Below are 26,046 nucleotides of genomic sequence, written 5' to 3'. Positions count from 1 at the left end.
TTTCACTTGACCAAGACCTCATTTCATGGATCAGTGGAACAGTTAAGTTTTGGTGGTCAAGTCCATATTTCAGATATTATAAGCAATTGGTCTAGTATATTTGGCATAAGGTGAACATGTCCAACTGGCAGGTGTCATCTAATCTTGACCTCATTTTCATGGTTCAGTGATCTACTTTTAAAATTTGGTGTATGGAATGATTGTGAGGTCCAACTGGCAGGTGTCATCTGACCTAGACTTTATTTTCATGGTTCTGTGGTCAAAGTTAAGTATTAGAGTTTTGGTCTTTCTATAATACTATATGCAATAGGTCAACTATGTTTGATGTAAGAAAATATTTTATGCTGTGCATGTCATTCTTGCATGTTTTATTTGACCTTGACCTCGTTTTCACAATTTATTGCTCAGTGTTAAGATTTTGTGTGTTGGTTGGTGTTTTTTTTTTTTTTAACTATAAGCAACAGCTCATCTACATTTGTTGTATGGAAGGGTTGTAAGCTGCACATGTCAGCCTGCCATGGTTCATTGTTCAATGTCTGGTTTTCTTGGTCATGTCTGTTTCTTAGAAATTATAAGCAATAGGTCAAATGTATTTAGTGTATTGAATGATTGTATCATAAAGGTGTACATGTATTTCTCCTTTGGTTAATATGACCGTGGCCCAATTTTCTTGGATCATGTTAAGTTTATGTGATAGTTGTAGTAAAGCTTTATATTTAGGACTATCAACATAATATCAATGGTTAATAAAGAAAGCGAGACATCTCAGCATGTGCACTCTAGTTTCATCAGTTATTTAAATTAAATAAAGCATTGGTTGTATGGTTCATCATTTACTGCCAGTAATGACATACAGCACCATTTTCCAATCTTTATTGCATGGAAACAACTGAAACTTCCCTTCCACCTGTAAATTAACTATTATGCAGTTGAAAATGTCGTGTTAACTTTTTTTACAACATTAGGACTTGGATGGAAAGCTGTCACATTGGCACTAATACCACTTCTTCATATTTATATAAACATGAAATGGTTTCTAACTTGAAATCTGTACATCAATATATCTTCTAGTTTTAAGATTTATTATTTAGGTTTCTATTCCTTTCAATGCAGGAAATATTCAAACTAGTTGCACAAGCTTCTTCTCTATAGGAAATTTGTGCTGTTGTATATGAAATAAAATGTGACACGAGGTTAATTTTTTTTAATTTTCATTTCCTTGAAAATAACAACAAAAACAAATTAAATATAAAATTTAACAATAATGCACCTGGCATATGTAACAAATAATGTTTTAATCATTAAAAAGGAAAAGGAAAAAAAAGCTAAAACTACAAAATCATTCTAAAAATCATTACATTTATATGACAACACTACAAATTTTAAATACAAATTATGCCAAAAATAATGAACTAAAAAAAGCTTAAGACTTCTGTCCTGGTTGTTTAGTTGGTTTGAATGAAAGTTCTAGATTCTTTATTACATAACTTGTCTATAAAACACATACACCCTCTTTAAAAAGCATAGTGAAAAAGCCTACACCTAGTGTTCATAGTCATATTTAAAGTGTTGAAAATGCAATTATTTCATATGATAAAATGAAATGATGAAATTACATTATGGTACCACAGAGGTAGTGAATGAATTTTGTAAATGTCAGTAAACAAAACTTAACAACATACTATCACATGTTTGTCATGCAAATGTTACATGAAAAATATGTCATACTGACCAAAATGTTCAAACAATATTAAATTGAACTCTTCTTCAACATTTCATGCATCACTAATTGGAAATTCACATTGGCATTATTGAAATCAAATGAAGATAAACTTGAACATGGAATTTCATATTGCACCCAAATCATGCAAGTAAAATTTATGTGAACAGATGAAAAAGGTTAAATATCCTTGTCCATTAATATTTAAGTTTAAGTACAAAATTATCAATTTGGAATTGTCAATGCCTGAACTTGCATCACATAAACACTTTTTTTTTAATATTATTTCAAAAATTAAAATACTGACTAAAAGTTTGATATTTTCTGTTTACAAATAAATCATCAAAATAAGGTCATGACTTGATATTTAATTTAAGGATGGAACAGCAAATCTGACAAAAATAGACTATATCAAAAATTAACAAAAACAAGTTTTTGATGAAAAATTGGATATTTTTTTTTTACTTGCACTATAGTTATCTCCTAAAAATATCCAGGATTAATAAGAATTATTAAACTTACTACATGACCACTGTAAATTTACAAAATACAGTAAACCTAAGCAAACCTATCAATTAAATTGTCACACTTGTATTATAATGTCCAGCAAGCAGTGAAAGTTGATATTTTGCTCCTATAACAAACTGTATTTGTTTATCTAAGATACCCAGGTACAATGCTAATAAGAAAAAAAAAAAACGAAGTTCAACCATTCATGCCTATATTTATCTAAACTAGGTCTGTGATTTTAAAAAGAGTACTAACAAATTTTAAACCTAAAATAACAGCTCTAGTCGAGCTAAATACTTATAACTGAGAAATAAACTAATATCTCTATGAGAATCAGACTTCTGCAAATATTCTTAAAAATAACAGTAGCTAGGAACTTCAAAGTATATATATAAAAAAAACAAAAAAACAGCATAAAAAACATAACCTTTGTTAGAAACATTTTAAAAATATCAAAACAATATCTACGTAACAAATAAATGTCAGAGCCTTTCATCCAATCTTAAGAAAAACTTAATATTTATAATAAATCAATGACAAAACAAAAGTCTTTTAAAACAGTGATCGGGAAGGACGTGCGCCTTGCGCCTATTGCGGTTATCGACCAGAAATGGCGCATAGATTGACAAATGTAAGCGCCCACATGGCGCACGATATTTTTCACTTCGTTTTGAAACGTTTAGATATTGTCAAATGATTTCCGATCGTGATTCGTGTCGCCATGTGTGTGTACAAAACTGTGTAATGTTCCCACCAAAGATAGGAGCACCACCTATATATTTTTGGGACGTCTCGTGTTTTCCTATGGTTATAATGGCAACATGCGGTATAACGGATTACCCAAAAAACGTAGTTTACCATCATTTATATTATTTTTAATAACTATTTAACTTTAAATTTGTGAAATTTGGCTAGTACAGACGAGAATTTCTCTAATTATAATCTTTTATATAGCTTGCTATTATTTTTTATTGAAAAATCCAAAAGCCATTTTATGAATATAGTATTTGTCTCCATAAAAGACGCTTAACTTTTCCTTGTCAATTTTTTGGTCTTTAGCTTGTTTTCACGTTTTGTAGCCATGCCTTCAGCGAGTTGTTCTTGTGTCTTATCGATTAATGTTACTCTCCACTGTTATTCTTATCATTGTGATGAAGTAATAATAATACAAGAAGAGCAGAGGAAATGCCATAAACGTCCTCTTAAACGTAACGTCTGTAACAAGTATGGTATCGACAAAGACCCAAATTTAATGTTAAAAAAACCATGAACATCAACATGAACAAGGCAACAGTACTAGTTTTAACATTGTAAATAAAGGTTATCGTAAATATTGCCTCATTTGGAAGAAATCATTGTATATTCATTGAAATTGAAATTGCAAAATCACAGGAACAATATCCTTGATATCAATTATAATCATACAGGAAAGTACCACTACCTCTTAAGTTTTTGCTGAAATATACTTTTTTTTTTATTTTTTATTATTTTAAATGAATGGCCCATTCATTTGACAACATGGCCCAATAATTCTAAAAATGGCCCATTGAATTTATTTTTGAGGGGCCCTGGGCCCATAGAAAAAATCCTTCCAGATCACTGTAAAAGTTAAACAATACAGGCATACAGCTGTTAAAAATTTCATGCTTTACAATACTTGTCAAAAATAGAAAGATTCATCATGGCTTAATATTTATGTCCACAGATTAATTTTCGACAACTTGAATAGGGGAAATTAAAAATTAGAATGACACAAAAAATTCCAATATAGTAAAAAGAGTTCATGTTTCTTAATGCATCACACATTTCCTTCAGATCTAAATAATGTACATTAGAAATATCATCCGAGATGCAATCATATTTTAACAAGTAAAGTAACATAACTCAGGAACCATTGTCAGATCTGACAATTATCAAATTGCACATGGAGTAAGTATATGTAACAAAAAACATTGTGTAAACCCTCATCGGTTTTCATGAATACCTATCATGAAAATATAAAAGCAAGTCTTTAATTTAATTCTATAGTCCTATACTAGACAAATAAATTTTAAACTTTAGAACTTTCTTCCACATTCTTGACAGCAAAGAAATCTGTTAGTGTATTAAGAATTTTCTTCACAACAGGTATACTCCATGCTCTCCCTATCATTTGTCGACGTTTAGTAACTGGGATGTTCCCTACATCTGTATAGTGATCTGGAAATCCAAAAACTCTGAAAAATTGAAATTATGTACATTTAGCGTTTTTTGCAGTAAGAAAGTTATTTATCTAAACACAGAAATTTTTTTCTAACAAAAAAATCTTGCATCCATCACCTTTCAAATTTACACATGACTTCCTATCGGTGTTATTGCCCTTAACCCTTTCCTCAATAATGACGCTTTTTGACGCCACCCCCTTTACTCCATAATGATGCCTTTTGACGCCTGTGTAGTGCTTCAGTTGAAATGTCTTACCAAGGAAAAATCTTTATCAGAACTTATAAAATTTGTATCTAATATAAAAATGATATTCAAGAGAATATTTGAGTGGAATTTCATTGATGAAATATTCCTTTTTGCAATGCATTGATACTTTAAACCTGATGATTTTTTTTAATTGAAAAAATCCTATGCGAATCAGGTATGTGTAAAAAAAATGTCAATGGAGGAAAGGGTTAAATGACAATTTTTACCCATTCATCACATTTTTGGCAAAAAATAGAGAAAAAAAGCCCTGTAAAATGCAAATACAGAGTCAACTGACAATTTTGGACCTATTTGAAGATCTGGTCTTGATGATAATTTTTGTCAAACTGCTCTTTTTATACTGTAAGGTCAAGTGTTTACATATGTCAAGGTGACCATCATGGTACATCATACATTGCCATAAGTTTACCGGCCCTACCTTTCTAATTCAGAAATCCAGATAATATCATCTTTGCCATTCATAGTTACAGGGAAGAAAGCATCATTTGTTCCTTGCTTCAAAGAATTCTGTCTTGTTGTAACAGTACGGATTATTTTTACCTAAAATTAAATATTTATGGTCAAGAAATTATTCTACACAAGATTTTAAATATGATAAACAATGTTACACTTTAATATGAGTATTCTATCAGCATTAACAGGATTAACAATTCCTGAAAATAAACTTTTATACAAAAAGTGATGAGTTATGCCATCTTTACTGTGTCCTTTTTGTACATTTTTTTCAATGCAAAGTTCAGTCTGAACAAGAAGTAATTGAGGTGGGAGTTTTTTTCATCTATTTCTTAGCAATCTAGAATGTTTGTGAAAAATTTTACATCTCCCAGCTAAAACAAGAGATATGTGTATTCCTATTTTAGTTCATAAATGTAACAAACAAGCAAATCATCTTTTGGTGGTCGTCACCATATTTGATTTGAAATATTTACATGACAAAATGTTTTTTGCCAGGATAGTTTTTACACATTAACTGAAATCAAAGTGCGAAAGCACTGTAAAGGCAGTTAATTACAGGTTGTGTGTATTTCTAGTCCAGTTATATCATTATCTTCCATATACAGAGGTGGTTGAGAGTTCTCTTGTACCTAATTCACCTATATTTATAGTCTACTGTTTACTGTATATTTTCTGTACCTCGCCATGATATGCATTTTTAAGACATAAAAGAACTTTTCCTTATTAATATAAATAGACTATTTTTAATTATTGATTATATATTATATATTCAATGACTCCCATCCTATGAAAAGTAGTTCACAAAGATTGACTTGTCACCGTACTGTGTGTATTGCAAGAACATCAAGTAACATAATGGTAAGTGTACATAGTAACATGTCAAATCTTTTGATGACCATACTTTTTTTTAACTCCAAGCAAAACTATTTTTCGGTATAAACATGATAAAGTAGTTTACTGGTCTGCATGAAAAAGGAGTTTTTAATAAAGAAAACAATAACATCTAGTGGTCATAATAGCTGTCTCATTAGCATTTTAACCACTTCCCATATTTGCAATTAATACAATAGAAGAAAATGATTCTACACAAAAACAAAACTTACTTGTAAATCTATGAAATTCTCTTTACGGTATGAGTTTTTCTCATTGTTGGAGATTGTACCTGTAATTGCCTATACCCATTTCTTATGCACTTTAGTTTGATAAACTCACTAAATATCATGTATATACCACATCTCCTTATTTTTATATGCATTACAATAACATGTACAATTGTAATCCAAATCTATATATCAAATCAAAATGAATTGCACCACTTTCATTTATTAAGCATTCTTTAACAAAATACTAAAATTACACAATATAAATCTATTTATATAAAAATAAAATTAAGTATACGACTAAGGTATAAAAAAATTCATGGCTATGTCATGACTTGCGAAATCTGTGCTGAAAACAAAGGCATTGATGGTGTTTGTGTAATTCCATCTGTGAAGCTCAATATTAGGTCGTCAGTTGGTGGTGAAAGTCATTAATCCTTTCTGCAGGATGAATGACTTTTCAGGAAAACTAATTTCACAAATCAAAACTTTCCTCTAGATTTCTCCTACAATATTCATCCAGTTTAGTTCTTTTGGTTTAATGGGACACTGTCCTGATTTTTATTTTTGCAAACCATTCAGTCTCTTGCTTGCAAGCGGTGTATGAAAATAGGCTGGGAATGGCAGTAGACATAAGGCTCTTTAAGGTGGGTTGTGCCCTGAAAAAAGTTTTATAACATTAGCTTTTTTGAAACTTGTGAAAGACTTATACAACACACATACCTGAATAACTATAATATAGAAGAGACTGAGAGCATCATTCATGTCATTGTTTTGTTCCTGTTTACATTGTCATTGATATTTTTCAAGAAAGCCTACAAGGCATAGCTTATGCATTCCTGTCATAACATCATAAAATAACATAATTACTGCTAAAATAATTCTCAATATGATATACCTCTTGTAGGAAAACCTTATTATTGTAGCATTCACCAAAAAATCTCAAACAGATCACATTGAATCGTAATACCAAAATTATGACGTCTTGAATTAACCCCCCTTTTTTATTCTAAAACGATAATTGTGGTTGCAAACAGACTTTGGTTTAATTGCATGGTGATTTTATAAATAACAGTATATATTTCTTAAAGAAAATAAAGTTTTACCATGAAAAGTTTCCTGTATGTAGTTGTTCTCAGTAAATGTGCCTTGCAAACAACAGCTGATTGAGATGGACTCCCACGATTTCATTGTGACAATCTATGTATGAGCCATGTCGTTGATCCAACTTTTCCGTCCTATTAATTCATTTGGAAATACATGTCCTCCTCTTAAATGACACTCAGGTAGACAACAACAAGGACTAGGCATCGTTAATTGTCTTAATTGAAAATGTGGTTGTTTTGCAGTACAGAAACGGAAGTTAAGGACGGAATCAGCCGGTCTCACTAATTAGAGACAAGAAGAATAATTAGAGACGAAGCGACAATAAGAAACAAGGGACACGCGAATCGCTATTCTCTCACGAGGCTATTCTCATTTGGTGTGATAGTGTGAAGTCACACCTATCAATGATGTTCCTATCAAGAACGACAAATTTCACTGTTAGAAAGGAAATGATATTGCAGGGTTTTGATTCAATAAATTCTTTATAAGTAAGTTGGAAAATCTTTGGTTTGATTTCCAATTTTTAGTGTGTGCATAAAACATATTCTTTATAATCAATAAAAACTAGACAATCCCTTTCTTTTTTATAAAAATTTTCAATTTTTTTATCCATCAATGTAATGTAAAAAATGTTTTATAACCGCCCCTTTAATAAAAATAATGCATATTTTTTTTCAATATCTATTGGGAATAAGTTGTTTCAATAATATTTTTTTATTTAAGTATTGTCCCTAAATAGTCTTCTTGACACTTCTTGTCGCTAAATTAATTTTATTGTCGCTTTTTATCACTTTTTGACGCTTCTGGTCTCTAATTACCACCTACTCAGGAACGATAATTTCATACTTTATATAACTGAGACCGAAATAACTATAACTTCATACGGCTTCACGTACAGAAATATGCTTTAAATTGTATAATATGCAATATAATTCATGTTCAGTCGACTTTTAATTGTAATATCAACGACTGAAATGATTTAAAAATACCTTTAGATGGCAGATAACACTCGAAATTGACTGACCTCTTTCCACAGGGAATTCAAATAATGATAGTTTGTAATTAGGTCGACTGCTTATAATGCAAAATACACATTAATAAAAAGTTTTTAAAACGAACAATACACACTGATCATTTCTTTAATTCCCAATGTAAATGAAATAAACAAAAACCATTTCAACCACAAAAAGAAGGAGAAAATTAAACATTTCTGGATCTATTTCTGGCCAAATGACCCCCCGCATAGATTTGTTGGACGTCGCGAAAGGAAAGATGAACACGATGACTTGAAAATCAGGCCTTAAAGCACTGCCTTTAAAAAGAAGAAGTTTCTGAGGAAAAGACTGTCCCCACTCAACATTTGCAATTTTCCAAGTTAAAAGGGCCATAACTTTAGAACCAAGGGTCCGGAAACGGTCATATATGCCAGACATGACCGATTCGGAAACTCAAAAGTCCTAAATGATTAATTGGAATTTAGGTCAAATTTTATTTTTCAACAGAAATAATTTCGGTCATTTCGTTGAGATTGAGTTTCAAATCGCCATTTTAAACATATTTTTGTTTTGTTATCGATTTTATGCAATTAAACTGCCACTCCAGTAAAGTGTTATAATCCTGAGGGCCCTCCTAATAACTATATTAATGCCTCGGGGAGCTATTGGCTAATGATTGCTAATCTCTTTACCTGTGTTTTTAGTTCACACCTGGCTATTAATCACAAGCTCCGTACTAATATTATAAAGAAATTAAAACTCTATACCAACTGTCTTCATTATTTAATTACTTTTCAGCTAAGACAATTGTCAATAATGATTTAAAATTAAATTAAAACTTGATTTAATTTACGTAGAAAAAAGATTTTTTTCACTACTAACACACATGCTTTGTTAACTATGATACGCATGCCTGAAATTCTCTTCCGCAGATTTGACACTAAATTGTAAATTTAAAATGATTTTTTGCTAAATAAAGCAAGTGCAACTATTTTTTGCTAAATAAAGCAAGTGCAACTATTTTCATTAATATTCTTACACTATTAAAGATAAAATATTAAAAAAAACGATGTTTTCCTGTGAATTTGATAAACAAAACTAATCCCGGAAATAAGTCCGGAATTGTTCGTTTTAGTATTGTCGCATTACATCTGGTTTGAATTTCAACTTCAGAATCGAAGGAAACGTAAGCGATGACTGAGAAAATTACGATTTTGAGTCATTAAAATCATTTTTTTCTTAAACTGTTGCCTTCCCTTAATTGCTTTTGATCGATTTTAGGAAAATGGTAGGATAAATCATGAAGTAAACGCAATGCAACAGTGAAACAAGTTCGTTGATGCTACGAGTATGAGCATACTCATGCAGTAATGAGATTTTGACAATCTGTTTTTGAAAAGGGGCACAACTTTTATGTTATATGAAAATGACCGAAATTAGGTGAAAAAATTTCCGGATCCTTGTTTAGAACAGTAAATGATTCACAACTAAAATTGCATGAGGCAAACCAAAGTTACAGTGTGGAAAGGAAAATTGGATAGGCATCACTTAATGGCTCCATTGCCAATGGTGAGGGCATAAAAGCTATGTTTTAACATCATAAACATGAATGCTGATATTCACACACACCCTTTTTAATTCTCATGATGAGTTTAACTTACTGTAGCTTTCCTGTTGCATTTATTAGACAAAATATCATCTAGGTCTGCCGTGAGTTTAATATCAGATAAATCTGGTGTGCTGTAATAAAAGGTATAGAAATAGTTAGGTAAGATATGCTTCAATACGACAGCAAATCTCAACAAAATATAAATACAAAGATAACTTAAGATATAAAGAAAAAACTAGAGGCTCTCAAGAGCCTGTATTGCTCACCTGACTCTACTTGGGTTTTTGAAATCATATAAAAAAAGATAAAATTTGGCTACAAAGTAACAAAACTTGGTCAGCACCTCATAAGGAACATTCATGCTATGTTGGGTTCCATTCCATTCAGTGGTTCTCTAAAAGAAGACTTTTGTATGCATTTCCCATAGGGTCCTATGTTAAACTAAGTCCCCCGCTGGTGGCCATCTTGGATGATGGATTGGCTACAATGTAACAACACTTGGTGGCAGCACCTCATAAGGAACATTCATGCCATGTTTGGTTCCATTCCATTCAGTGGTTCTCTAAAAGAAGACTTTTGTATGCATTTCCCATAGGGTCCTATGTTAAACTAACCCCCCCCCCCCCCCCCCCCCCCGCTGGCGGCCATCTTGGATGGATTGGCTACAAAGTAACAACACTTGGTCAGCACCTCATAAGGAACATTCATGCTATGTTGGGTTCCATTCCATTCAGTGGTTCTCTAAAAGAAGACTTTTGTATGCATTTCCCATAGGGTCCTATGTTAAACTAAGTCCCCCGCTGGTGGCCATCTTGGATGATGGATTGGCTACAATGTAACAACACTTGGTGGCAGCACCTCATAAGGAACATTCATGCCATGTTTGGTTCCATTCCATTCAGTGGTTCTCTAAAAGAAGACTTTTGTATGCATTTCCCATAGGGTCCTATGTTAAACTAACCCCCCCCCCCCCCCCCGCTGGCGGCCATCTTGGATGGATTGGCTACAAAGTAACAACACTTGGTCAGCATCTCATAAGAAACATTTATGCTATGTTTGATTTAATTCCATTCAGTGGTTCAATTTGAATGTATTTTCCATAGGGTCCTCTGTTAAACTAAATCCTCCAACTGGCACCATCTTGGATGATGGATCAGCAACAAAGTAACAACACTTGGTCAGCATCTCATTAGGAACATTCATGCTATGTTTTGTTTCATTCCATTCAATGGTTCACTAAAAGAAGTCATTTGTATGTATTTCCCATATTGTCCTACGTTAAACTAAGTTCCCTGCTAGCAGCCATCTTGGATGATGGATCGGCTACAAAGTAACAACACTTGGTCAGCACCTCATAAGGAACATTCATGCCATGTTTGGTTTCATTCCATTCAGTGGTTCTCTAGAAGAAACCATTTGTATGCATTTCCCATAGGGTCCTATGTTAAACTAAGTCCCCTGCTGGTGGCCATCTTGGATGATGGATCAGCTACAAAGTAACAACACTTGGTCAGCACCTCATAAGGAACATTCATGCCATGTTTGGTTTCATTCCATTCAGTGGTTCTCTAAAAGAAGTCATTTGTATGCATTTCCCATAGGGTCCTATGTTAAACTAAGTCCACCGCTAGCGGCCATCTTGGATGATGGATTGGCTACAATGTAACAACACTTGGTGGCAGCACCTCATAAGGAACATTCATGCCATGTTTGGTTTCATTCCATTTAGTGGTTCTCTAGAAGAAGTTCAAAATGTAAAAAGTTAACGACGACGGAAGACGGACGCCAAGTGATGAGAAAAGCTCAATTCAGGGCAAGGTGAGCTAAAAATTTACATGTCAAGGAATTGGACAATACAAAGCAACAATAAAATCACAAGGTGATTATAGTTAATGGCAATATGCAACAGTTCTTAGTGATGAACGTGTGGAAACTAATATTTTTAGCGAATTTTGAATTTGACTTAGAAAATTAACAGTATGCCTTTTGTGAAAATAATTGTTATCAAAATACTTTCTAGTTAATAATTAAAGAACCTTTGTGAGCACTCTTTAATTCACAACTCCCTCACATTATCACTTGGAAGCAAAATGTCACCTGATTTATGGATAGGATGCATAGAATGTTATGTTCAATGCACTATATCTTGTGTATATCAAAAGTAGTGATAAACTTTGGAAATCAGTACCATAGGATGTTAATTGCATTTCATACAATCTTTAAAAAAAACTATTTCTGGTCATTTCTTACCTATACATTCCAGGAATATTGCCCCAAAAATATCTTGGCCTGGCTTGTGCTGAAAAATACTTGGCGTCCCATAATGCTGGCTGGCACTGAAGAATACAAACACATTTTGTCAAATATTTTCTTCTCATGTTTCCTTAATAAATGTAACAAATACCAAATTTTTCCTCACATTTCTACGGATTCATTGTAAGCTGCTTGCCATGTGTAAAGAATTTCCTTCAATTTTACATAAATTTCAGACTATTGATAATTGCTGGGACTTTGACCTTTTTTTTTTAAATCTAAAAATCAATATGGGTGTTCATATCCTATTGGGGGTATTATTACACTAGTGCAATTTCTTCACAGCTCAGCTTCTTTTTACTACACCAATTTATATGTGTGCGTGTGTAAAATTATCTGTTAGTGTTTTTAAATACCTGTAAAAACCTGGATATCACATCAGAATATTCTCTTCTCATTGAAGCCACATTTTCATACAGCCAGAAAACATGACGCCCATCAGATAAATTCTGTACATATCTTAGAATACGAAAATAATCAAAGAACAGAAGGGCTGTGCTGCCTGAAAAGACATATTACATACTGTAAGAAACCATTTTCCATTTCTTTTTAATATTACACTTTCACACTATAACACAAAGTATGACATCAAAAAACACCAACTTTAAAATGCAACAGCACATTAGTCTGGTCAAATATCCATACCTAGATACTATGATATTTGTACTTTTATTAGGTAAAAAATATGACTTACTGAAATCAGAGAAACCTTTTCTAACTGGATTGGCTAAAGATAGGTCATTACATGGGGATCCACCAATCACCAAATCTATTGGACTAATTTCTTTTAACTGTAACAAGAATAGAACTTTACAAATCATTACATGTAACAACACTTAATTATTAGATTATTTCTATATTAGTACAGTAGACTCCACCTAATCGGATATCGGTTAATCGAATATATAGGCTATTGTAATATTATTTCAAAACACCGAACCATTCCCTATACATTTCAGTCAAAATACATCGGATAATCGAATATCGGTTATTAGAATATATCGGCTAATTGGATAGGAATATTCATGGAAAATGTGTGAAAACCATGTACAATCGAATATTTTGAAATAATTTCATATTTTTTTTTACAGGAAATGAAGCCGGAAGTTATGCCATTACGAAGTTTAAGAAAACTTCAGTACAGAAATGTTTCATTTTATTAATAAAAACGATCTTTCATAGACAAATAAAACATATTTTTTCTTATTGTCTTGTTTATTTTATGAATTTGATATTATATTCTGCCCAAGATGTGTTAATTTGTTATGTGTTTATTCAAATGTGATCATTTTCATTTACTTCACAAACAACAACGACGGCACAGAAATGATAAACTGTGCATGATGTTCATCAATGTTTATTAAATATGAATGAAATGTACCTCTTTCTCAACAATTTATTAAAATATATATAGAAGTCCCGTGTAAAAACAAGGAATCGTGTGTCAATAGCATGTCCCAGGTGAAATAGAATTATGTAACTTGTACACACGTACGCCATTTTCCTAATTTACATAATATTCAGCCTTTTATTTTGAACCACGACAGATAAGATAGAAAAGCAAAATTAATTTTACTCATCTTGATGCCCAATTTTATAATAATAAACATAGTTGTATTACTTGAAATTGGAAATGGGTTTCATAAATAAAAACGATTACAGTTAGAAGTTTATAGTCGGAATGAATTCGTAGCTATAAATAGAATTTACCTGTGGCCTACTTCCGAGAATTCATAGCTATTTTTAGCTTTTACCTGTTTCAACACACAAATGAAACAAATCACGAAAAAACAACAAGTCACATTATTTAAATGGTATATATTTTATTCAGATAATCAACACATAATAAATAATTAATAATCAATAGACTGACAGATAAACAAAATACATTATTATCAACTGATCGATCTGTTACTCAATCAACCGAATTAGCCAAACTTGTACCTGAAAAAACAATGAGATTAGTTACAAATTTCCATAAATAAAGCAGCTATAATAGCTATTGGTATCTTAGGGTTGTGTCTGTCAATTTTGAAAAAAAACTTGGAGGAATATACGTTCATCGGCTAATTGAATATATCGGACAATCGGATATTTTTGGGTATCCGATTGGCCGGAGTCTACTGTACTAAATAACATAGAAGGATGCTATATATTTACCGACCGTGCAAGGGCTGTATAGCCAGTCAAGATTGTTAAAAACTTCCATTTGTTGTATATCTTAAATAAAAAAGAATGGGGGCCAAATTATATACATGTCAGATTGAAATAAAAGGATGCCAAACTAACATATATTACGTCTTTAATGATATAGAAGGGTGTGAAATTTATTGCACTGGAATAATTTGGCTGAATTTACCATTATCAGAAGTGCCAACAGTCAAAAGTTTGGAACATCTGTGGACTATATCCTGTACCATTTCTCTGGTACCATAAACAAGAATAAACTGATGAGAAGGATGGTGCTTATAATTTGCATCCGTCTAAAGAATACAAAAAAAAAAAAAAAACTTAACTCTGCTCATTGTGCAGGATAATATAAGGCAATGGCAATAAACAGTAGCAGACATAGAATAACCAAACAAATCTTAATCTGGATTGTTACAGATAGAAACAACTTATTTCAATGAGCTGTCAACAATGTTGGACATCTTACTTTTTCTTCAGTTAATTTGGTCACATCCCCAATAGGAGTCACAGTATCACCATAATGAAAGGAGGTCACTAGCAAGGAATCCTGGTCTATTTCTGATGTGTAGTATACTTCAACATCCAGTCCTAATGAATCCAATATTACCTTTCCTGTTGTCAATATAACCTTTACATTGAAAATCATTTACTATACAAAAATAAAACTAGTTATGTCAGTACATTGCAAATGGCTTCACCGGAAAACTTATAACAATGGTAACGGATTAAGTAACACAACTTTGACAAGTATGTCATCATCATTTATAATAAATATTATTATGCCAGTTAGTGTAAACAATCGTTTTTATTTTGAAAATATAATGTAAACATTACAATATGCCAGTTCAGCAGGCATTAAAAACAAATATGTTGGAATTCTACCAAAAGATGGTTAATCAGAACAAAACAAACTGAAAATTAGCATTATACACTAATGTATCAAAAGGTCTTTAAAACAGAAAGTTGAATGGATTATTTTCTGATCCTTGTAAGCAAAATATTTTAATCCGATTGGAATTTACAACACTTGACTTGATATTTTGGGACACTCAACTATTGACATGCTTTCTGTCATCAAACATTCTGTTCTGACATAAACTAGAGGCTCTTAAGAGCCTGTGTCGCTCACCTTGGTCTATGTGCATATTAAACAAAGGACAAAGATGGGTTCATGACAAAATTGTGTTTTGGTGATGGTGATGTGTTTGTAGATCTTACTTTACTGAACATTCTTGCTACTTACAATTTTCTTTATCTATAATAAACTTGGCCCTTTAGTTACAGAGGAACAAAAATTGTAAAAATTAACAAAAATTTACCAAATTAATGAAAATTGTTAAAATGACTATAAAGGGCAATACCTCCTTAAGGGGTCAACCGACGATTTTGGTCAAGTTGACTTTTTTGTACATCTTACTTTGCTGAACATTATTACTGTTTACTGTTTACCTCTATCTATAATAGTATTCAAGATAATAACCAACAAGAATGTGTCCTCAGTACACGAATGCCCCACTCGCACTATCATTTTCTATGTTCAGTGGACCGTGAAATTGGGGTAAAACCTTTAATTTGGCATTAAAATTAGAAAGATCATATCATAGGGAACATGTGTACCAAGTTTGAAGTCGATTGGACTTCGACTTCATCAAAAAATACCTCGACCAAAAACTTTAACCTGAAGCAAGACAGACGGACGAACGAACGAACGAACAGACGGACGGACGAACGAACGAACGGACGCACAGACCAGAAAACATAATGCCCCTCTACTATCGTAGGTGGGGCATAAAAACGGCAAAATTTCTATCAAAATTACCAATTGGGGGCAGCAATCCAACAACGAGTTGTCCAATTCATCTGAACATTTAACGGCAGATAAATATTGACTTGTCAAACATATAACTCCTTGACAGATTTGCTCTAAATGCTTTGGTTTCAGAGTTACGTATAAGCCAAAATCTACATTTTCCCCCTATGTTCTATTTTTAGCCATGGCAGCCATCTTGGTTGGTTAGCCGAGTTACTGCACACATTTTTTAAACAAGATACCCTAAAAATGATTGTGGCTAAGTTTGATTAAATTTGGCCCAGTAGTTTGAGAGAAGATTTTTTTTAAAGATTACAAAAATTTATGAAAAATTGGTAAAAAATGACTATAAAGGACAATAACTCCTTAAGGGGACAACTGACCATTTTGGTCATCTTGCCTTATTTGTAAATCTTGCTTTGCTGAACATCATTGCTGTTACAGTATATCTCTATCTATAATAGCATTCAAGATAATAACCAAAAGCGGCAAAATTTCCTTACAATTACCAATTCAGGGGCAGCAACCTAACAACCAGTCGTCCGATTCATCTGAAAATTTCAGAGCAGATAGATCTAGACTTGATAAACAATTTTACCCCTATGTCAGATTTGCTCTAAATGCTTTGGTTTCAGAGTTATAAGCCAAAATCTACATTGTACCCCTATGTTCTATTTATAGCCATGGAGGCCATCTTGGTTGGTTGGATAGGTCACCGGACACATTTTTAAAACTAGATACCCCAATGATGATTGTGGCCAGGTGAGCTAAAAAGGGAATGTCAGTGATGCATAATAATGGCAGGCAAATAGCAGTAATGTGTATACAGAATTCTTCATTGTAATGATACATCTTAAACCAAAATTAGAGGCTCTAAAGAGCCTGTGTCGCTCACCTTGGTATATGTGAATATTAAACAAAGGACGCAGATAGATTCATGACAAAATTGTGTTTTGGTGATGGTGATGTGTTTGTACATCTTACTTTACTGAACATTCTTGCTGCTTACAATTATCTCTATCTATAATGAACTTGGCCAAGTAGTTTCAGTGGAAAATGTTAGTAAAAATTTACAAATTTTATGAAAATTTTTAAAAATTGACTATAAAGGACAATAACTCCTTAGGGGGTCAATTGACCATTTCAGTCATGTTGACTTATTTGTAAATCTTACTTTTCTGAACATTATTGCTGTTTACAGGTTATCTCTATCTATAATAGTATTCAAGATAATAACCAAAAACAGCAAAATTTCCTTAAAATTACCAATTCAGGGGCAGCAACCTAACAACCAGTTGTCCAATTCATCTGAAAATTTAAGAGCAGATAGATCTGTACTTGATAAACAATTTCTCCCACTGTCAGATTTGCTCTAAATGCTTTGGTTTTTAAGTTATAAGCCCAAAACTGCATTTTACCCTATGTTCTATTTTTAGCCATGGCGGCCATCTTGGTTGATTTGCAGGGTCACTGGACACAATTTTTAAACTAGATACCCCAATGATGATTGTGGCCAAGTTTGATTTTATTTGGCCCAGTAGTTTCAGAGGAGAAGATTTTTGTAAAAGATAACTAAGATTTACGAAAAATGGTTAAAAATTGACTTTAAAGGGCAATAACTCCTAAAGGGGTCAACTGACCATTTTGGACCTGTTGACTTATTTGTAAATCTTACTTTGCTGAACATTTTTTCTATTTACAGTTTATCTCTATCTATAATAATATTCAAGAAAATAACCAAAAATAGCAAAAATTTCCTTAAAATTACCAATTCAGGGGCAGCAACCTAACAACGGGTTGTCCGATTCATCTGACAATTTCTGGGCAGTTAGATCTTGACCTAATAAACAATTTTACCCCGTCAGATTTGCTCTAATTGCTTTGGTTTTTGAGTTATAAGCCAAAAACTGCATTTTACCCCTATGTTCTATTTTTAGCCATGGCTGCCATCTTGGTTGGTTCGCCGGGTCACCGGACACAAATTTTAAACTAGATACCCTAATTATGATTTTGGCCATATTTGGTTAAATTTGGCCCAGTAGTTTCAGAGGAGAAGATTTTTGTAAAAGATAACTAAGATTTACGAAAAATGGTTAAAAATTGACTATAAAGGGCAATAACTCCTAAAGGGGTCAACTGACCATTTTGGACCTGTTGACTTATTTGTAAATCTTACTTTGCTGAACATTTTTTCTATTTACAGTTTATCTCTATCTATAATAGTATTCAAGAAAATAATCGAAAATAGCAAAAATTTCCTTAAAATTACCAATTCAGGGGCAGCAACCTAACAACAAAAATTTCAGGGCAGTTAGATCTTGACCTGATCAACAATTTTACCCCTGTGAGATTTGCTCTAAATGCTTTGGTTTTTGAGTTATAAGCCAAAAACTGCATTTTACCCCTATGTTCTATTTTTAGCCATGGCGGCCATGTTTTTTGATGAAATGGGAATTAAAACACAAACTTTATTCTAGATACCCTAGGAATCAATCAGATGAAGTTTGGTTTGAATTGGTTCAGTAGTTTCAGAGGAGAAGATCTTTGAAATAGTTTACGACGACGGACGGACGACGACGGACGCCAAGTGATGGCAAAAGCTCACATTTCCTTTTAGGAAAGGTGAGCTAAAAACTTGCTACAACTTTTTATACGAACCAGTTCCAATTCCATCAAATAGGGAGAGAACTCTCAGTTTTTTCTTTTCTCCTACTAGGAGGTAACTCAAATCCTGCTCCTGTAAGAAATAAGAGAATTCTTTTTTTACTAAGAAACATAGTTTACAGAAGTAGATTTATTTTTAAATATTTCTACATTTTGTTCTCCTAAGAAATGTGTTATAAAATCTGTGGTTAACATAACCATTTCGCTTGACGAACATGTTAAAAAGATTTTATACTGATAAGCGCTCATAGGACAGTCTAAATCAGCAGGTATGCAATCATTGGCAAATAATGGTGTGTTAGATTTGATGTAGTCCAGTAAATATTGATAAATATAAGAGATAAATTTAAATGGTTATAGTACAGTCTTTTGAGGGATTTCACTAACCACAGAAACTAACTTCTTGAAATAAGTTGATAGTTGTTAGTTTCTGAAGATGAACAAACTTTAATTATATGAATCCACTTGCCAAATATTATTGATTAAATTTTACACACAATAACAAACCTGTACTTGGTAGCCTGTGTTATACAGTCTAAGAATATTACGCATCCAGTCAGTTTTAGGCATTAGATAACCATGTGTTTCCAGAGAATATGGATGACATAAAAAGCATTTCCATGGATCAGCTTGTTTTATCTGTAAATATATACATGCAGAAAATAACATTGGTCATTCTATCTTAAAAGGATCAAAATATTCCTAAGTTAACATTTAGGGCTCTTTAGTTTAATGCAATATGTATCATTTAATATACTACTGAATAAAACAATTTGCATTATATCTAAGTGAAATTTTAATGCATTATCCAAAAGCCCCAAAATATACACTCTAGAAAGACCTGAAGCCCTCATTTGAACAGGGTAATTGCTATACCAACAGGTTAAATGTCCAATTCATTCTCATTTATCAAGCTGCTGAGAAATGGCTGCTATAGGGAGGTGGATGATATCACAGGGATATTCAATCTCACAAACCGATACAAACTGAAAATAGGAAAGGGTGATCTCAGAAGGGTGAACTCAGAAGGGTGAACAGATCATGCTCCATATGAGATGTGAAGCTTATGTTAGTACAAACCCGGTCATGAGTCTAATTAGGTAGGTCACATTTAAGGAAAAGAGGACAGGGTTGAAACATTGAGAAAGACTCAGTTATATTACAAAAGCAATGACATATTCTAATTCACCTTTTCCACATGGTCTTCCCCTACGAACAGTCGTATACATTCCAAGCAATATACACTGTAAAAAAATTAAATGAACTAATTGAAGAATAGGTATAAGAATGTATTTGTAATACATAATTTAAAATTAGCTGACAATCCAACAAAGGAGTAGGCCCGGTAAGGGCCGATTTTGGCCTCAAATTTCACGTTTATCCGACGAAAGATTTTGGACACTTTTTAAACACTTAAGTGTCTATTTCAGTTGATTAAATCAGTTTATGAGAAAGATTTTAACTGATTAAGTCATTAAAAACGCTCCGATTCAAGCTTAAATATGAAAAATCTATCAAATATGTCCAAAAATGTCACTTTTCAGATGTTTTTTGTCAAAAATGAAAGTGGCCACATCCGTTCATCCTCAACCTTTATATATGTTATGTATTATCATCAAATACAAATTACATTTCAATATTAAGAATGAACACAAATGCGGCCACTTTCATTTAACACAGAAATCGTCTAAAATTCAACTAAAATGCTAAAATTGTGAAGATTTCAGTAATTTAACATGACTGAATGATGCTAGTTCCCAATACATATGCATTGTATTGTCAAAAACAGCCCATATCTATGTAGCAGAAGCATTCTACATTCCAATAAATAACTAAAACATTACATTTTAACAATTTTGCGAAATTGATATATTTTGGGGCCAAAAAGGGGTCTAAATGGACCTACTCCTTTCTCAAGACTTTTCATTTATATTTTTTGCTTGAAAAGAATATCATACACGAAAACTAGTGTTAATAATTTGAAAGTGTAGTATGAAAAATTTACTTTCTCAGAATATAACTTCTAATAGATATATGCAAACAGAAAGGTCTTCTTTATTTTGGTTACAAGTTCCTACATTTCATGTTTTTAAAATAACCCTTACAATTGAAAGAATAATTCCCAATTGTCTTTTTCTGATATTGTTTTTACAGTACCACAACATTTGCAGAATACGTATCTATTTCTAAAGGTTTGTTTCATGAATGAATGAACATATTTTTTTATAAGCCGTATTCAAATACCATATAGAGGGTTATTTTTCGCGATTTTCATTGAATAAGGTATACAAATTATTTTGGCAGTTATTATTTTGGTGGATTCAAAACTTTTATCAATACATTTGAGTATACACTTTTGAATTAGCTGAATTTGTTTCAGCAATTTTGTTCTCTCCGCGAAAATTTACGACCCACAAAAATAACCTGCTATACGGTAGTAAACTTATCTGACAATACTTACTTGTTGCACTCTGATTCCTCACAGACGAACAACTTTCCACCACTGGAGCACACAATGCAAAACATCTGTAAGTTAAAATTATATATAATTATCTGATATTCTATTGCATATAAAAATAAGGAGATACTGCATAATTGCCAATGAGACAACTATCCACCTTAGGATGAATGAAACAGATGAAAGCAATACATAGAAAAACCCATAACACAGTCAGCAGTCAAAGGCCCCACCATGAAAAATATGAAACAAATCAAAAGAGAAAGCTACAACTATTAATAATTAGTAGATCAGAAACTAAGAAATCTAAAAGTCTGACAAATATTATGATATTATTACATAAGTATTTCTGTATTGGCCTCGGACCAATAACAAGGCCAATACAGAAATACAAGTAATAGTATCTTTATTAATTAACTACAGTGTTACAATATTTTTTTAATTTTATTTTAAAAGAGATAAATATTTTTACCTTGAAGTGGAACTATCCAAATCTCAGTTTGTTTCTTTTTATTAGATGCAATACATAATGATCTGGTGCTGTTTCCAGGTGTCTTCAGCATTTTCTCATCTGATGAATTTTTCTACCCTTTACAGTCGCTATAAAGTGTTACAATTTTAATTTAGACGCAACACATAAATAGTAATTGGAAAGGTACTGCCTTTGCATGTATTTATATGCAGAAACAAACTGAATATACTTTTTTTTAAAAATGTACGGGGGCGGATCCAGCCATTTTAAAAAGGGGTTTCTCAACCCAGGACAAAAGGGGGAGGGGGGGGTTCCAACTATATGTCCCCATTCAAATGCATTGATCGGCCAAAAAAAGGGAGGTTCCAACCCTGGATCCGCCAATGATGTAGGAGTTGATATTGATACCACTATCCATAAGCCATATTATCAAAGAACAGAGATTTTCATAAATACAGAATGCCTGGTTCGGGTTTAAAAATAAATGACAGTTTACAAAAAAAAAGAGCGAAAGTAAACAGGTCAAAGGTTGTCAAGAAATAAACTTTGTGATAATCTACTCGTTTCCCAAACCTGAAATAGTTCTATCGTCTGCTTTCAAAATACTTTTTAAATGAATGTGACCGTCTTTAGCCTGAAATGTATATGCCATACTGACATTTTCAGCATGTTTAAGATGACTAAATGACAACTGCGTCTTCAAAACTGTTTACTTTCAGTTTCTGTTTTTTATGACTTTCGATGTATAAACTAGAGAAGTTCCGAAATTCTGTACTTGTGTCAACTCGGCCAATACAGAAAAAAATCTATATTGGCAGAGTTATTCTGTATTGGCCGAGTTTACACCATACATTGCATAGGCAGTTTTCATCATATTAAGTCCAATAACAGTGTAGTTAATTAATAAATATTAATAATATATGTCATATATCAGTACTTTAAGTTCTAATCGTCTCATAAAAGTAACCATCACAAGATTTGCTGGCAATACAAAAAGTCCTTGTTTCCACATTCCAATAGGGAACATACTTCATATAATTTTATTAATTAACTACTTAACTACGCTGTTATTGGACTTAATATGATGAAAACTGCCTATGCAATATAATGTGTAAACTAGGCCAATACAGAATAACTCGGCCAATACAGATTTTTTTCTGTATTGGCCGAGTTGACACAAGTGCAGGAATTCGGAACGTCTCTAGATTTTACATCGAAAGTCACGATAAACACAAACTGAAAGTAAACAGTTGTTTTGAAGACGCAGTTGTCATTTGGTGATCTTAAACATGCTGAAAATGTCAGTATGGCATACATTTCAGGCGAAAGACGGTCACATTCATTTAAAAGGTATTTTGAAAGCAGACGATAGAACTATTTCAGGTTTGGGGAACGAGTAGATTATCACAAAGTTCATTTCTTGACGACCTCATAATTTCACGATTGTACACATCGATTTTTAATTAGTTTCTGCATAACACATGCAATGGCAGTACCTTTCCAAATACTATTTATGTGTTGCGTCTAAATTTAAGTTGTAACACTTTATAGTGACTGAAAAGGGTAGAAAAATTCATCAGATGAGAAAATGCTAAAGACACCTGGAAACAGTACCAGATCATTATGTATTGCATCTAATACAAAGAAACAAACTGAGATTTGGATAGTTCCACTTCAAGGTAAAAATATTTATCTGTTGAAATGATATTAAGAAAATATTGTAACACTGTAGTTAATTAATAAAGATATTATTCCGTGTATTTCTGTATTGGCCTTGTTATTGGTCCTCGGACCAATAACAAGGCCAATACAGAAATACTTACGTAATAATATCATAGTATCGATAAACCAATTTTTCAAGACGTTTCGGCCATTGGCCTTCTTCAGTTCTTTATTTTTCCTCTCAACTACATTGCTGACATAAAAAGGAAATACAAATGTAATGTCAGCCATGAATTTGAGAGGAAAAATAAAGAACTGAAGAAGGCCAATGGTCAAAACGTTTTGAAAATTTGGTTAATAATACAAAAAGTGTCAATATGAAAGTACAAATTCTATGGATATTTTTTTAACTCCAAGGGTCTTACTTCAGCTAAAATTGGTAAACCCCTAAAAAACCTCCAAAATTCAAATGGCAAGTCAAAATTATAGACAAATGTATAAAAAAATATAGAATGAAAGATGTCAAAACCTTATATGTACCAGCCACTTAAAAATGGTGGCAAAAGAAGTGAAAAATTAATAGACAAAAGGGCAAATCTAAATCTATGCAACTCTTGAATTTGATGTCAGGCTTAATTAATTACAAAATATTTGACCTTTACATGATCATGCTTAGTTCTTTACATAGTCAAACTCCATGTTTTGAAGTAAATACTCACCCCTGTGCCATCCTCTCCAACAGCAAAGAACGATTCTATCATTTCTTGCTACAAATAAAAAATTGTGGAAAATTTTAATTAAACTGATTTGCCCCTAATACATGATAGCAAATTGATGTGACCTTGAATTTTAACCCCAAAATCAAAAGGCTTCTTCTCACTCACTATTCCTAAAATCTACACAAATTTTTTTTCTGATCAAGCAAGGGTAACTCAAGTTTTCATACATAAATAAAGGCAACAGTAGTATACCGCTGTTCAAAAGTCATAAATGGATTGTGTGAAAACAAATCCTGGTTACAAACTAAAACCGAGTGAAACACATCAACAACAAGAGGAAAACCCTTTGTTCTGAAATGCATGGCTTGACATTTGGATGGACATATTGGCAGACAATGCTATGACTACTGCTCTTGTGATTTTTTTGGAGGAGCATAATAAAAGATTGAAACTAACAAAAATCATAGATTATATAAAAAAACAAATAGCTACTGGTATACCTAGCTTTTCTATCAAACTAATTACTGACCTTACATTCTCTACATAATCCTCCTATAAATAAGGGATGTTGATGTACAACCTCTTGTGTGATATCATTACAGGAAATACAGATTTCTGGAGATATAGGAAAAAACATTAGAGTTAGTTTATTATAAGAAAATAACAGGCCAAGTGTTAAAAATTTTGCTTCCACTTTAGAAGTTTGGAGGAAGAGATAATAATAACATGAATCTGTGTTACAAAATAGCACATCATTTATTGAAATCAACCTGTTGAAAAACTATTGAAAACTAATTATGTCATCACGTTTATTTTTCCCTAACATTCAATCAAGTTGTATTGAACGTTATTATCATACTTTACTTTTATACTAATATATGCAATGACTATGTTTGATTTTATATGATGAGAGCCTCAGGGAAGATTAGTTGTATAGCTAACAGTGTAGCCCTATTAAAATAAAGTACTGTTGTTGTTGTTATTCTATAGGAGGCAAGGTCCACTAATACTATGATCCTGGTTAAGCGAGTTGCAAAATCTGGGTATAAAACTTTATCAAATTTGGCTTATATTTTATAAAGTTCCCATAAGATGTCTTGTGATCTTACATGTATGTTAACTTCAATTTGTAAGCGTGTTTTCACAAAAGGTTATGTATTGATAAAAAAACTTTCTAATGATGATCTCAATAAATGACATTCACTTACTCTGTTATGGATATAATACTAATGCTTCCTTGTCTACTTTATTCTAAATACAAAATACACTGTTTATATCAAATATATACAATTTCAGCTGATTTTCCATTATAAATTCAAGTATAAAGTTTATTAGCCATGTTTAGATTGTATGTTTTCCTCCAATGTTAATACATATTTTCTTCAAGATTTTGGTAAACATATCTTATTATGTTTACCTGCAGTCAAGGCTGAAAAAGGGCAATAAACTCCCAAAAATATGTGATGTGAATAGCTGTCATTAAAAGTAAAGTCATACCTTCAAGTTTTCTTTTTTTGCTTTTTACTTCATCAAGCGCATCTCCTGGATAAATAAACATATTTTTACTTAAATTTACATTATGTTAACTTTGAGATAAGGAATTATGCATTAAGTAAAGTAATGCATGGAATACCTGAAGATTAGACAATATCCTTTTATTCTCGCCTAGATACGACAACCGTCACTATTGCTCAGGCAAAATTAATCATGAATATAATGCCTACCCATGTTAAAACTATAATAAAGTATAGCTTGCATCAATTATTTCATAAACCTAAGTTGTTAGTTT

General features: G+C 32.2%; 1 protein-coding gene across 1 annotated transcript in view; it reads right to left on the bottom strand.

The window, feature by feature from the left end:
• Positions 1-1,189: 1,189 nt before the first annotated feature.
• LOC143067943 (uncharacterized) overlaps positions 1,190-26,046 on the bottom strand; it is a 33,538-nt gene continuing 8,681 nt past the window's right edge. Inside the window, exons 7-20 of the mRNA XM_076241590.1 lie at positions 25,755-25,799; positions 24,787-24,872; positions 24,258-24,305; positions 21,408-21,472; positions 20,136-20,190; positions 19,454-19,585; positions 18,941-19,019; positions 14,939-15,084; positions 12,977-13,073; positions 12,639-12,784; positions 12,220-12,305; positions 10,022-10,100; positions 5,121-5,242; positions 1,190-4,446 (exon numbers count right to left, since the gene is read on the bottom strand). Coding sequence (XP_076097705.1) covers positions 4,281-4,446; positions 5,121-5,242; positions 10,022-10,100; positions 12,220-12,305; positions 12,639-12,784; positions 12,977-13,073; positions 14,939-15,084; positions 18,941-19,019; positions 19,454-19,585; positions 20,136-20,190; positions 21,408-21,472; positions 24,258-24,305; positions 24,787-24,872; positions 25,755-25,799 — 1,352 coding nt within the window. The 3' untranslated portion in view covers positions 1,190-4,280. The remainder of the gene's footprint in view (positions 4,447-5,120; positions 5,243-10,021; positions 10,101-12,219; positions 12,306-12,638; positions 12,785-12,976; positions 13,074-14,938; positions 15,085-18,940; positions 19,020-19,453; positions 19,586-20,135; positions 20,191-21,407; positions 21,473-24,257; positions 24,306-24,786; positions 24,873-25,754; positions 25,800-26,046) is intronic.

This window comes from Mytilus galloprovincialis, chromosome 3, assembly GCF_965363235.1.
Source record: "Mytilus galloprovincialis chromosome 3, xbMytGall1.hap1.1, whole genome shotgun sequence".
NCBI classification, from domain to species: domain Eukaryota; kingdom Metazoa; phylum Mollusca; class Bivalvia; order Mytilida; family Mytilidae; genus Mytilus; species Mytilus galloprovincialis.
The sequence above is the reverse complement of the archived record's forward strand: the minus strand, read 5'-3'. Positions and strand labels throughout refer to the sequence as shown.